General features: G+C 49.4%; 3 protein-coding genes across 3 annotated transcripts; 2 read left to right on the top strand and 1 right to left on the bottom strand.

The window, feature by feature from the left end:
* The first annotated feature begins 1,755 nt into the window (after positions 1 to 1,755).
* F5147DRAFT_684738 (pre-mRNA processing factor 3-domain-containing protein) lies at positions 1,756 to 4,285 on the top strand. Its single transcript, XM_041436624.1, has 10 exons — positions 1,756 to 1,886; positions 1,940 to 1,946; positions 2,030 to 2,062; positions 2,116 to 2,352; positions 2,403 to 2,567; positions 2,617 to 2,913; positions 2,962 to 3,165; positions 3,215 to 3,311; positions 3,367 to 3,580; positions 3,664 to 4,285. The coding sequence occupies exons 1-10, from the start codon at positions 1,828 to 1,830 to the stop codon at positions 4,160 to 4,162; spliced, it is 1,812 nt and encodes a 603-aa protein (XP_041294962.1). The 5' UTR covers positions 1,756 to 1,827; the 3' UTR covers positions 4,163 to 4,285.
* On the top strand, positions 4,286 to 8,218 carry F5147DRAFT_632590 (uncharacterized protein). The gene is made up of 4 exons (XM_041432829.1): positions 4,286 to 4,537; positions 4,587 to 5,926; positions 5,981 to 6,179; positions 6,240 to 8,218. Exons 1-4 carry the CDS (start codon positions 4,348 to 4,350, stop codon positions 7,814 to 7,816), a joined length of 3,306 nt encoding a protein of 1,101 aa, XP_041294963.1. The 5' UTR covers positions 4,286 to 4,347; the 3' UTR covers positions 7,817 to 8,218.
* A 30-nt stretch (positions 8,219 to 8,248) lies between these two features.
* Positions 8,249 to 10,930, bottom strand: F5147DRAFT_83466 (HCP-like protein). Its single transcript, XM_041443924.1, has 3 exons — positions 9,864 to 10,930; positions 9,254 to 9,814; positions 8,249 to 9,206 (listed from the first exon to the last, which is right to left on the bottom strand). The coding sequence occupies exons 1-3, from the start codon at positions 10,545 to 10,547 to the stop codon at positions 8,508 to 8,510; spliced, it is 1,944 nt and encodes a 647-aa protein (XP_041294964.1). The 5' UTR covers positions 10,548 to 10,930; the 3' UTR covers positions 8,249 to 8,507.
* Positions 10,931 to 14,529: the final 3,599 nt, after the last annotated feature.

Below are 14,529 nucleotides of genomic sequence, written 5' to 3' on the forward strand. Positions count from 1 at the left end.
AATTTGAAGTAAGCTGCCGGTTAACTGCCATTAGGATGTGATTTCACTGGCGGAAAAAGGTGGTAAAATGTTAGTTTCCCTGCTGTGTGAATGACACGACTTTTACTCGAGCATATTAGCAAAAGCTCATTCAAGTCCCAATGTACGACCTCAGCTTTGTATGTGGTGTGCTTGCAGCCGGATCCTAGATGGTATTTTAGTATATGCCTTTGCGGGTTAGTACGGCTGCAGCTCCTACCCCTCCACCATGACTTGAGCAATCCATAGACTATTGGTTGCTTTTTGACCGAGTTTTGCAGCGGATCTATCGTTTCGACATCGTCGGGGTATATTTGGAAGGTTGTCGAGTGATGAATGGTGCCGGGATATGTTTTGGTGCTTGATGACATGTTTGAGATGTGGGTGGAGAGGGTGGCGTTGGGGTAGAGTGGCGAGGCGTATCACAGCTCGATGGCATGTCTTCTGGAGGAGAAGGGGGGTGGGCAGTAGATTAGCGTGCGTGTCTTTGCTGTTCCTATGGATCCCCTCTGTTCTCTTGTCGAGTCGTCGCGGAATATTGGTTTGAAAGCAGGGTGAGAGACAGCGGGCGAGAGACAGAGGGTGAGAGACAGTGGGCGAGAGCAGCCAGCGGGCATGTGAGACAGTGAGCGAGAGACAGTGGGTGAGTGAGACACGGCGAGCCAGCCAGCAAAAGCCAGCCGGCAAGAACAGCAAGCGAGTGAGAGGGGATGCGGTGAGGTCACTGAGGTGGCAGGCATCAACATAGGCGCAGGTAGCGTGGTGTGTGATGGGTTGTGCGCTGGTAGCGATGAGTGCTGGCCCTCGAGGGAGCCATCAGCATTCAGAGTACAAATCATAATACGCACCTCTGCAGCATAGTGCAAGACACAATCCCTCCAAAATCCACCTTGATCGCGCCTAATATATCCACCTCCAGTAAAAGGTAGTCTTGCGCAGTGTTGTAGCCGGTCCTCAATGAACAGAACCTCCTGTTATAGAGGTGAGTTGGTGAGAGACTTGAGAGTTTAATTAGTTAGTGCTTACCTTCGAAAAGGCTAAATGTAGCTTGATTAATCAACAACGTGAATCCCGAAGACGACAGTCTGATGTCGAGGCAGATGTTGTCGAAGTCGAAGTCGATAAGGGTTCAGAATGGTTCGGGAAGGCTGAACCAGAACTGGACCGTTTGGGAAGAGCTAGAACCGAGAACCGTTTTCCGGTCCGGTTCTAGCTGGCACAAGAACCATGGACCGAACCGCGGAGAACCGGACCAAAAGTCCAGTTCGAACCATGGTTCTGGACCAGACCGCAGCAGCACTACTAGGGAGATACACGAGCTCACTGTTGTACACAGCAAGCACAAAGGTTTGGCGATGACGTGGCCCAATTAGGACAGCGCCGGCAGTAATAATAGTCCCAGGCACTCAGGGACGGACATAGCCGAGGGCCCGCTTGGTACCTACACCACCCAGCACCTTATAGTGTCCTCAAGGCCCACCTTTATTGAATATTTATTCATTCTGGTGCGTACAGCCAAATTCCAGTCGACTTAGACACACCATCAGCCCCACCTGTCAAGTCTAATTAGGGTGGTTACGTGGGAACTACAGGTGCTGTGGTATGTTCACATTTCGCACGACATTCAAACCTGTCTTAAATATTGCAAACCCCGATGTGGCAACTGTAACTATTTGAAATTATGCCATTAAATAAAAATGCCACGACAAAAGCTCCGACATAATTCTCTGGAGACCCCTTCAAGAAGGGGTTAATCTGTGTTAAGTGATACTGAACTGAGCGCGTCGCTCCTGCTTGCCACCACGAACGATGAGCAAGCGGGCATTCGACGGCAATGGCGAGTCTTCGTTAACAAAAAAACAAAAAAGGTTGGTCAGTCCTACTAGCATTCATGTTTAACTGGCTCATGTATTGTTTCTAGTGATCTTGTGAGTCTAACTTTCTTTTCTTCAAGGTGAATTCACCTGCTACATCGTTCTCACATATCTCTATAACCCTTTGCTCATTACAGGCTCACTCTAATGGGAGCAACGCCCAAGTAGCCGTCAGTGCATATCTCTCTCAAGCTCATTCAATCACTCATTTATTTCTTAACAGTTATCCGGAGATGCTCTCATCGCCCAGAAACGAGCAGAGATTGCGGCAAAGGTCGCAGCCATGAAAGGCGGCATCACAGGTCTCTCAAAGGCTCCACCAGTCAAGATAGACAGCCCCTCACCAGGTCCAGGCACACCACTTCAGAATACCGAAGACCTCGCTCGCAAAGTTGCAGAGGCCAAGCGCCGTGTGGCAGAGGCACAGACGAAGCTTGCGGTCAAGGACAACCCGTACATGGTCAGTCTTCTCACACTCTAATGATGCTTGCTTCCACATTATGCATTTAGTCGGTGCCTCAATTGGGCAAGAAGAACAAGCCCGTCGAACCAGCCCAGCAAGGTGCTGGATTGAAGATGACTGCGCATCCCCTTCTCCTTGATACTGCTCCTGCTGCACCCCAGTCGAAGAAGGATCGATACAAACCAATGCAGCCCAAGTTCGCTTCAATCAAGGTGCACATGACTCTCTTACGCATATGTTTGAAACTGACGCCTTTCCAAGGCAAACATTCGAAACGCCCCAACACCTCCTCCAGCGCCAACCCCAGTACCCATCGTCGAAGTCAAAGCCAATCCTTACGCTTCCAGCTCGACCGCAGCCAAAGACAGTGGTTTCGAAGGCGCCCCAAAGGAGCGTCATGGTCGCACTTTCCGGTTCAATCCCCAGGGCAAGTATCAACAGCTCGCCGAACAACTGCGTCAGGAGGCACAGCTCGAGGCGCTCAAGCAACGCATTGCCGAGAGCGCGCGTAAAGCTGGTCTTGATTCAGAGTTCGAGACTCTGGAGAAGAACATCAAGGTGCGTGTTTACTCAACTGTTCATTTCATTCCCGACCATGTCTCCCAGCGCGAACCTCCCCCCACAGTGGAATGGTGGGATGCAGCGCTACTGCCCAACAAAACCTACGATGACCTTTCCCTCGGATTTTCTCACCTCAATATCAGAACTCAGGATTCGCCAGTCACGTTGTACGTCCAGCATCCTATTCCCATCCCAGCTCCAATGGAAGAACACAAAATTGGCTTGAAACCGCTTATGTTGACCAAAAAGGCATGTATATATATTGTATGGATGTGTACAATCTAACATGGCACTGCAGGAGACAAAGAAGATGCGAAAGCAGCGCCGTCAAGCCGAACGACAAGATAAACGTGATCGTATTCGTATGGGTCTCATCCCACCTGACCCACCCAAAGGCCCGTCTCAACCTCTTTAACCCTTCCGATCTTGCTCACGATTCATTTCCCACAGTCCGCCTGTCGAACCTCATGAAAGTTTTGACATCAGATGCAGTCCAAGACCCCACGCGTGTTGAAGCCCGTGTGCGCAGGGAAGTTGCGATGAGAAAACACACGCACGAAAAGGCAAATGCAGAACGTAAACTCACCGATGAACAACGCAGAGAGAAGATCGAGAATAAGAAATCTGAGCAGGAGAAGAAGGGTATTGTTGGGGCTGTTTTCAAGTGCGTATCCCTCGCTTGTCGGTACTATCTAAGTTGACTTTGCTTTCACTTCCACCTTCACTTTGCGTTTACTTGTGCAACAGGGTCAAAACGCTCACAGACCCCTCCCACCGATTCAAAGTTCGCAAAAACGCGGAACAACTCAACTTAACGGGCGTGTGTATTTTTAATCCGGCCTTTAGCATGGTATATGTGGAAGGCGCCTCCAAGTTCATCCAGAACTACAAGCGGTTGATGCTTCATCGTATGGCTTGGACCGAGGCTGCGCGTCCGCGCGGTGGAGAGGATGTAATCCTCGATACCGCAAGCGAAGAAGGCACAGAAACCAATGGTGCCGCTTTTAATGATGCTACTGGTCCTGGAGGTCCTGGGAAATCCGCAGAACCTGAAGAAACAGTCTCCCTCGAAAACAATGCGTGTTATCTCGTGTGGGAGGGTCAACTTAGAGATCGGGCGTTTAATTCATTTAAGCCTAAGGGGTGCCCCACTGATGCGATGGCTAAGGAGGTGTTGGGGCAGAGGTTGGCGGGGTATTGGGATCAGGCGAAGAATTGGAAGCCCGAAGAGGAGGAGTTGTTTTGATTTGAAGTTGGTTTTGGGCGTGGTGATGTCCTTCCTCGTAGGCTGGAGTTAATATATTTATTTGTTTACATCAAATTGGTAAGTACCTTACCTAACCACACGTGTTTCTGGTGCTTTGCAAACTTTTGTGAGCATTCTCGACACCGTTTCCATTCGATTGCTCGTCATATTCGTCGTTGCTGGCGATGGCGATGGTTGGTGTTGGTTCTATGCCATCATATACTGTCCAGGAAGCAACAAGACAGTCCACGCAAGCCTGGCGTAATGATCTTACCAACCTCTTTCACCAAGCAAAGGATCGATTTGCAGATGTCGTTTGGGAACTCCAATCTGACGATAATGATGATGATCACGATGAAGTTTGGGGCCACAAAGGTAGTTACAATGACAGTTAGCCCATTGCGTCTTGGCTAACAAAATTCAGCTATCGTTTATGCACGCGCCCCGCCTTCCTTCCAGCAACGCTACTTTCAATTCCGCCCCCCTCCTATCACCTCCCCGACTCCCTACTCTACCAGTCCTTCTCCAGCGCCAGCACAGTCTGCCATGTCCTTGAGTCTTACTCTGGACTATGCCCAAACGTCTCGTTCTCCATCTCCGTACCGTTCATCATCCCCTTCACCCTCCACCAACCTCAATGCCGTCATGCGCATACCAGCCATTAGCAGCACAACACTGTTTTCGAATGAGTTGGAATACCTGTACACGGGTGAGGGACTCGGCGAGGCTTTTGAATTTCTCTTTGATACCTCAGAGTCGCGTGAGCTTGTCGATGCAGAAGAGAACCGTGTTGACAAGCTACGCAAAGACCTTGTGTTTATGTGGCGATCTCGTCTCTATTCTGACGTGCGCATTGCCCTATCTGGTACATTTTCCTCGACAAATCACGAGCCAGCAATCGCTATTTTTTCTTCCCACCGCTTCATTCTCGTGTCCCGCTCCCCCTACTTCCATGCGCAGCTCTTGAACTGGGCACAGCCAGCAAAGCCTGGCGAACCAATCACAGTCACGCTCCCCTCGCCTCCTTTTACCCCCGCCTCACTCCATTTTACTTTGGGGTATATCTACACGGGAACCCTCGTGTTCTCCCACCGTACCTACGACCTGGACACCGCGTTCGCGATCCTTAAGTCGGCAACGTACCTGTCTTTGGACGGGTTAGTCGCTGAAATACAGGCCCGTATTGTGTACGAGATGATCCATGGGCTGTTTCATGCATCTCTCGAATTCAACGAATATGAGCGCATCACGGGGTCCAAGTGGGGTACTGGCGGGTGTCGGTGTCGACAGTGCGCCCGCCGAGCACCACGTGTACTCGAATTCGCGCTTGCAGATGATGTCAAGAACACTTATTTGGAACGGGGCGCGCGACGGGCACTCGTAGGCTTGTTCGGGGAAGGCTGGTGCATCTCTGAATTTGCATCGCTTCCGCAGAAGATTCGGGAAAACCTGCTCAAGGGTCTGGCAAAGCGAACGACTCCGATGAATGTATTTCCCCTGTTATTTGCCGCACAGCACGCGATAAAGAAGCTTGACTCTGTCATTGATGCCTGGGCAGATACATCACGAGAGATGGTACTACAGGCGCGGAAGGCGATCGATGAATGCCTTGTGGGTCAGAGTGCTGAGTGTTTCGAACAGGATGACTGGCTACAGGTCATGGAGGCAGATGGCGAGAGGTTTGATGATGGCGAGAGGGTTACCTGGGTGATGGAGGCCATCAAACGCGGAATGGTTGAGAAACACGCTGGAACAATGTATCAGGTGAGGGTTGAGGTGAGGTCAATTATGCATGATACGATACTGATATGTGATCAGAGCCTTGTGAATATCCTCCTACGACCGCACCCGACAGATGAAGATGCTGCCATGCTCTCTGCCACCTCACACATCCGGGTGCAAGTTGAGGATGCTCGTGCAGATCTCATTCGGTACATCCGAAAGCGTTGGATGGGCACGCGCCAGCAGGGTGGTTTCGATGGTCTTGAGGGCTGGGCCATTAAAGAGATCTCTCAGGGTACGTTTTATGTACTCGTCTTATTCTCTTATGCCTAAAACACGCCTTTATCTTTATCAGAACTGGAAGTCTCCGTTGAAGACCTCATATCACCCGCTCAGCCCTCGCACCTCCGGCGCACTGCCTTTCGCAAGTCATCCGTAGCTGGAGATGCGGATTCTGATACACTTAGTGTGCATTCGCTGCGCGCATCTGTGCTGAGCCGTAATATCAACAACCCTCACAAGCATGCCCGTGAAGCTACATCGTCATCATCCGCGGCGAGTATGCGCACCATTGGACGTTCGTCTCCTCGTAATGCTCCGACTCCCAAGCCTAACGATATACGCCCTGACTCTAAACTCACACCTGAGTCGCAAAGCATCATATCGGTACGATCGAGTACGACGGAGAAGGTTATGCAGCGCAAGACCCCCTCGCCTCGTACAGGCGATATCAGTCCCACGCCAAATGGGACCAAGCCCGCGCTGAGTAAAATTATCACTTCTTATACACCTTCTCCAAAGCCAAAATCGATTGCACCCTCGGTGCGTTCACGGGTTTCCGCTGTCCGTTCCTCCGCAAGAGAGTCCACGCTTCGTATTCCATCTTCTCCTCGCCCGAATTCGAGTTTGTCGAGTGCGATAAGCGACGCTACATTCAGGACTGCTCCCTCTGAAATGATCACGCCTCGCTCAAGGAAGGTGTCTGGAGGATCCACTATATCAAATGTAAGCGCGAGGACAGTGGGGACGAACAGAGGCACTCCTGTGAGAGAAAGATTGACATCTACTGCATCCACTTCAACAACAACCTCTGCCGTCGCCACACGAACATCCATCCGTCGCGGAGCATCCGAATTTACCAAGCTGACTCCCACCAAGCGTACATCCGCAAAAACTACCACACCCTCACAAAGGAAACCGCTCAGCAGAGTCACCGAGAACCACTCTCAAAAATCACCTTGCATCACGCTTAGCGACCTCGACAAGGGCAAGGACCGCGAGACGATCAAGCTCGATGATAGTACCAACTCTCCGACGCAAGATGGGACCTCTCCAGCAGCAGACTCTCCTCCCGCACTCACCCGCCGCGGGTCATCAGACACGATTACCACAAGCGTTCGGACTCCCGAACAATCATCTGCCTCCCCGGAGGAGGCGAACGTTTTAGTTCAGCTCCGTGGTGCGACGCTCGATGTTGGCATTCCGTGCATAGTGTCATCGAAACGCAAACGTTTCAAGGCATTTGCACGATATATTGGTGAAGTCGAAGGCGAGCTTGGACCCTGGGTCGGCATCGAAGTACCACTGGAGGCCTGGGTTGGTGACCCGTCAGACGGCCGTCAATGGAACGATGGGTCCTGGGGCGGCATTCGTTATTTCGATATTGGGAATAATGGATCAGAGTGGGAGTTTGGCGCAGATGATTATCAGACGCACAGACGGCGGAAGATGGACTGGATGAACGGATCAGGGAGGGATAATCGCGGACTCAAACGAGAAGGAGACCAGTTGACCGTAGGCATAGACCGTACTAAGCGGATGCGAAGCTCGTCGCCTGCAGCATCCGACCTGTCGACATCCGAGTCCAGGGGACTATTTGTCCGACCACAGCAGGTCCTATACGTCGTGGACGCTGTCGGTGCTGATCTCTGATTTAAAAAAAAGATGATTGGGACAATTTCTCTTATGTGGTTTTTTTTTTGATACCGCCGTGATTTGCTTTCAAGTCGTCATGTTTTGATTTTGCACTTTCACGTTACACACGATCCTTGCATTGGTATACCAGACACTCGTGCTTCCCTTCCTCCTTTGCATACATTACTGATAACCATACACTAACTTTTTTTTACTGTCGGCAGATTATTGATTAGTATGGAAGATAGGTATACGTGAGCACACCCGTGCTGGGAATGCGAAGGTTTTTACAGGATTTAGTTCCCTGCTGATGGTCTAATTCCCACTCCGTGCTACGATGCGGAGTAGTTTTCCCTTGCTAACGCTGGCGTTGACCTAGCTTGGTTATTCGACTGTCTGAACTGTCATGCATGTGATGCCCCAGCAGTCCGCGTATCCAGACGGCCATCAATCAGATGCGTGACGGGGACGTAAGTACGCACTTGATGGAGGATCCCGCAGCATTCATTACCCCAGATGGGCCAGGCTACACGGCCAATAATTATAGTAAAGCCCATGATAGCATTATACCATGTATAAACGAAAACATGACATCTAGCCATTACATCCGTGCAATTCTACGTCAAAGAGTCACAAATGAAACATCGCCAGAAAGAAAGAAAGAGTTCGACAAAAAAACGACAAAAATGGTATGCATTCATAGATGCACCTACATAATCACACACTCCTTTTCCTCCAATTTTACACCTTGAATTCCCATCTCTGCAAATGTTGTGGGAGGTTTTGGACCTGGGGGACGTGTAGCTCCTTGAGGAGTAGGAGCTCTGTCGCCCGGTGTGACCTGAGCCTGTGGTGACTGCCCCTGCGGTGACTGCCCCTGTGGCGGCCCCGACCCCTGCCTCTGACCAGGCGGTCTCCCAGCGGCTCTTGCATACGTAGGCTGTGGTTGTGGTTGTGGCTGTGGCTGCGGCTGCGGCTGCGGCTGCGGCTGCGGTTGCCGTGACGGTGACTGTTGACGAGACGGCGGCGCACCAGATCCAGGGTCGACAAGCGTGTACCGATGTTGACCCACAAACTGCCTCTGTGGCTGTTGTTGCTGTTGTGGAGGTAGTTGCTGGGGTACAGCGGAAGGCGATGAGCTCTCAACAAGCGATGTTATGTGCGCATGCGCCTGCGGTGGAGATTGCTGTCGTACGATGGAGCTCTTTCTGGCCATTTCCATCACTTGTCTTCCATCTTCAGCGCTCATGCGTGGCTGTGTACTTGTTCGTTCCCGTGCCTGAGTACGCTTGCGCACGAGCTGGGTTTCGGTGATGGTGTCGTGCTCTTGTCGTGAAAGGGCTTGAGGGATGACTTGGTTGAGGGCTGTGATACGTTCTACAGCATCTGTGTTTCCATGTTCAGCGGCCTGGAAACAGGTGAGAAACAATCAATGAAATTGAAAAGAAGACATACGAGGGAGTACCACTTCATCGATTCCTGGATATCCTTTTCACCGCCGACACCGACCTCTTTATAATACCCCATCGCGAATTCAGCACTTGGTAACCCGCGCTTGGCAGCTTTTTCAGCAAAGGTAAAGGCGAGACTTTCGTCCTTGTCGAATGCGCCTTCTGCACCACACAAGAACCACTTGCTGAGAGCCATGTCTGCTTCGACCTCGCCCTGCTGACTAGCGAGGGAGTAATACTGGACACTGAGCAATGCGTCAAAGGGGAAGGGGGGACTGGCGAATTCGTAAGCATGGCCAAGCTTGTATTGTGCTGGTGCGAAACCAAGGTAGGCTGCGCGCTCGAGGTGGCGGCGAGCCTCTGATTGAACGATGGGTGGTTGGGGTAAGAGAGAAGCAGGCAACGAAGCAGCGGAGAATTCGCCGAGGAGAAGAAGTGCGTAGACATACGCAGGTTGAGGAGTGGTTGTACTTGCGAGTGTAGCTGCACGCTGCAAAAATGGGAGGGCAGCAGCAGGATTTGGAGGGAGACCTAGCTGACCCAGTAGATGTGCCATTCCCATGCGCTAGTTGCCTATGAGATGAATGAGAAAAAAAAGAAGTCAAGAGACGTACATAAACACAACTTTCGACGCTCAACTTTGCGCCTCGTTCGAAACAGTCCTTGGCATGGACTGCATCGTTAAAGTTTTCGTAATCGCGTCCTAAACGAAACCATGCAGCAGCGTACCCTGCACGTGCAGCAGCTTCGAAATCGCGGAATGCCTGACGGGGATTGTGTGGGATGCGATCTGGGTAAGCGCCGCTTGATTCGAGGGTAGCACGAAGGTAGATTGCTTCAGCTGCGAACAGAGGAAGCGGCTGGTGATTTATGTTCGCAAGGTGTTGTACAAGAGGGATTGCTGTTGCGAGGAGACGTTGTAGTTGTGGATCAGTGATCGTGACTGGACCAGGTGGGATATCAGTTACACTAGGATACTGAATGCGATCTACGAGGAGAAGGACGTCACGGGCCCAAGCGAGTTTGAGAGCAGGATCATGAGCAGGTTGTTGTATTGTAGGGAGTGCGATAGTGAGAGATTGTGAGGTTGGGATAGGGGCTGTGAGACTGGGAATGGCGCTCTGACTTTGAGCACGTGAAGGAGGTGGCATTGGAGGTTGTGGTGGAGAAAAGCCAGTTGTGTTTACAATGTTCCGGGGAGGTGAAGTTCTAAGTGGAGCAAAACCTGGGTTAGATGGAGGTTGATGGAAGTTTTGAGGAGAACCATAAGTAGACACGGCATTGTCCAATCTAACCATCTAGTATGTAATAGAAACGGTCAACTTGAGGATGAGTAATGAAGAGGAAACACGCACGTTATATGGATGATGTGGACGAGGTGCAGGTAAAGGTGACTTGGACCGATCTCTTAGATATTCTATTGGAAGGGGTGGCACGGGTGGTGGTGGGGTCGGTAGCAGGTTCGATGGCAAGGGTGGCAAGGGCGGTGGTGGTGGTGTTGCTGACATTAAGACGGGGATGATGTATTTACGTTTACCCTTGCCCTTATGATCGTTACCTCACGCCAAATGTTAGCCACAGCATCCTATTTATGGTTAACACGCAGCAAGGGGTATTACATGCAATCAGTTTCCGAGTCACCATTTACCTGCAAAGCACCGCCATTTGATGAACCTTGGGCGTTGGACCCCAGAATACCTGCGACCCCAACCGTGTGAGTTTGTATATTTATCCTTCACCGACACTCCCAGTAATACACGTGTGTCTCCATAACCGTTACCAACTAGTAACAACGTAAGTTTGCTACTAGGCTCCGTTAGGCTGTAAGATACCCACTTGATTCTGTGCAGCTCTCACCCATCATCCACATGATCATCCTTGCTGTCATGCATGATGAGCACCACTACAGCCTTCAAATACGACCGTTTTTGTGCTTATCACAACATCACCTGTCCTATATTATTACCATCTGACTGCTTGAGACCCTCGGAACACATGAAATAACCCTGCTATCTTTAACATTGTCATTTGCTTACTCATCAAGAACACATGTCATCATTGCTACCTTCCACACTGTGTTTTGATGCCTGTTGCTGAGCTCCCTTTGACATCCATCATGCCTCAAAGGCAGCCCTCAAAGAAGTTGTCAACATCTTTATAGGGATTCTGATAGTGATGTAGAGGTTCAATTCAGTTCAGTTCAGTTCAACAGACATTCTTGTTATTGAGATTCAGGTCTTGAGCTTAGTGAGAATGATGTTTACAACTAGACTCATACTATGGGTTACGGTTTATTCGTTACAGTCCACTATTTCGTGATTTTCGTCTACAGCACTGAATTGTGAAGTAATTGCTTAGCTACTTCACTGGGTATGTTCTATATACTATACTATCATATCCCAAGTGAAATAAAACAAATATGTTGAGAAATGGTAGAGATCATGTTTTCAGCGTGACAGCAGCAAAAATCATGATTCAGTGTCACCTGCTGTGGCTGCCGATGTCAGACATTAAATTTAACAGTGTGTTTCAGTCCAGTGACTGGTGAGCATTGCTACATTGAGCTGGGCTCATGGGGCGTTGCTGAGGTAAGCTGTTGTCATCTACTGACCCCGACTATGAGTCCAGGATCCAGGCTGCACTCATGGATGTTGCAAATGGCATCTGCAAGAATATTTCAGTAGCTGCAAGGGTACACAACGTATGATTATTTGTTTTTCGAGTTCCTGTAATGCTAATTTCACTGTACAGGTCGCATGGCAGACTCTTAAAGACAGGAGCAAGGGTCTACATATATCCCGCAAGGATTTTGCCAAGTCAAAGCAGCTTCTCCAGCCATCTGAAGAGGAAGCTATCAAAGATTGGCTCACTCATGAATCTGGTGCTGCACGTCCTGTGCACCCTCGTGATTTACGTGCCCAGGTCAAGGAGATTAGTGGAACACTTCCTGGAAAGCATTGGCATCATTGTTACCTCGCTCATCACAAGAAGTTTATTTCTACTCACAAACCACGCAACCTTGACCCGAAACGTGCTCAGAATTTCAATAAAACAACTGTTCAAGGATACTTCAGGCTTCGGGGCAAACTCGATAATAAATATAATGGTATTTCTGCAGCACATAATTGGAACATGGATGAGAAGGGTAATCAGATGGGAGGTGGCCGGAATGGTGATGGGTCGAAATTTATCTTTGCGACAGAGGATCATGATTTCTACCGTCAACATAGTGATAATCTAGAACTTGTGATGATTCTGGAATGCGCAAACGCAGCTGGTGCAACAATGTCACCATACTTTGTTCTGAAAGAAGGTCCTTTGCCTGATGGTAGAGACTTGGGGCTTAATGGCACAGGAGGGTGAGTTGTTTGTTTTTCTAGGCCTGTAAGTTGATAGCTGATCAATCTATCAGTATCACAACATCACCAACAGGCTGGACCAATCGGGAGATTTGTGAACATTGGTTTACAACTGTCTTTGTTCCTGAAGCAAAGAAACACCGTGTTGATGATAAGCCCATTGTTCTCACAATTGATGGGCATGATTCACATGAGACAGTCAAAATGCAATGAGCTGCATACGAGCATAATATCATTATTATTGCCCTTCCGTCAAAAACAACACACAAGCTTCAACCTCTTGATGTTGGCATGTTCTCAGCATTGCAGCACAAGTGGTTTTCTCACTGTGATGTTCGTCTTGCTCAGGGAGTGAAGATCACCCGTTATAACTTCATTCAAGAATATCTATCCATATGGCACGTAATCACACCATCACTGGTCCAGAAAGCATTCAAAAACACAGGTATTCATCCACTCAATCCTGATATTTTCGATGAGCGAGAATTTGCTCCCAGCACTGCTTCTTCGACAATCACTCACCTGCCATCATCATATCCTGCTGAAGTGATGAGCTCTCCAATCATGGCCCCTACAGACGCAGCAACAAGTGATATTGAGGACATGCCAGTACTGGAGGGAGCCGAGGATGATGAAGAAATGGATTCTGATTATTTGCCTAGCAGTAGTGAAGATGAAGCTTCCGACTTGGAGAGTCCTGATTTGGATTTGGACATCGAAGAAGCAATCTCTTCCTTGCCTAACCCCAATGTACCACTTACAGACCATCCCACAATGGTTTCAGGGAGCTCACTCGTCACATGCTCATTTTCGACTGGGTTGCAGTTTGAATTTGGACCTGCAAGTCTTCCCCCACTCCTGTCATACGACGAGGTGATGAACAGTGACCACGAAGACTTGTGGAGGTACATCCAGTTCCTCTACGGTCGGAACAAAGCATTGTGTAAAAAGTACTCGATGCAGAGCGCACAGCTCGCTGCTGCAGAAGCTCACTGCACTGTCACAAGCCATCAACTTTCGATGCTGAACGAACAGCTTGCAAATAAGACCCAGAAGAAGTGCCAAAAGTCGAAGAAAATCAATGCCCGTTTTGTCACCCATCCGGAGCTCAAAGAAGCATTTGAGGCTGAAGAAATAGAGCGCATCGAAAAGGAGAAAGTTGATGTGGAGAAAGCTGCCCAGAAAAAGGCCAAAAATGACGTTTGGCTCTTGCGCATTGAGGAAGACATCAAAACAAAGGTATTCGACGGCTTGCTATCATCATACAAGCGCAAGGACGACCTCATTACTATTGCCGGTGCTCTTTTGCTACCAAGAGATGGGACAGTGATTGAACTGACTGTGCGAATTAAAGAACATCTTGCCGAAAATCCTGACTCTGCCGGTCACCCAAGATTCGCAGGACTTCTTGGGGGCAAACGAACGAGTGCCGCTACAATGTCAGCTTCAACTTTGAACCAACTGCTGGCACGGAATTTGCCATCAGAACTTCGCACAACCTCCCAGCCTGGACACGCGCTACTACCTCATTTCATACATTCGTCATCTCACACTAGTCTCAGTAGTATTCCTGCACCACATCCACCATATTTTTTCGCTCAACCTCCACATCTGGCGCCAAGTCATGAAATTCAAGTTCACAATCCATCTGTGTATCAATACCCACTGGCACATCTTCATACATTCCCTCAGCAAAATTTTACACATTGTTAATAACTTGCATTTAGCTCTCCGTACATACTGTAGCTCACATATTTACTACTAAGTAGCCTCCAAGTCCTAATCAATTATCGTTGAATTTCACGAATCACATATGCTGAGCGGACTGTAAATTCGGCCAGTGTGACTGTGCGTTACTATTCGTGACATGAGGGTGACTCACGAAATAGTGGACCGTAACAAATAAACCGTAACCCATAGT

Source organism: Suillus discolor (genome assembly GCF_016758755.1).
Source record: "Suillus discolor strain FC423 chromosome Unknown F5147scaffold_16, whole genome shotgun sequence".
NCBI lineage: Eukaryota > Fungi > Basidiomycota > Agaricomycetes > Boletales > Suillaceae > Suillus > Suillus discolor.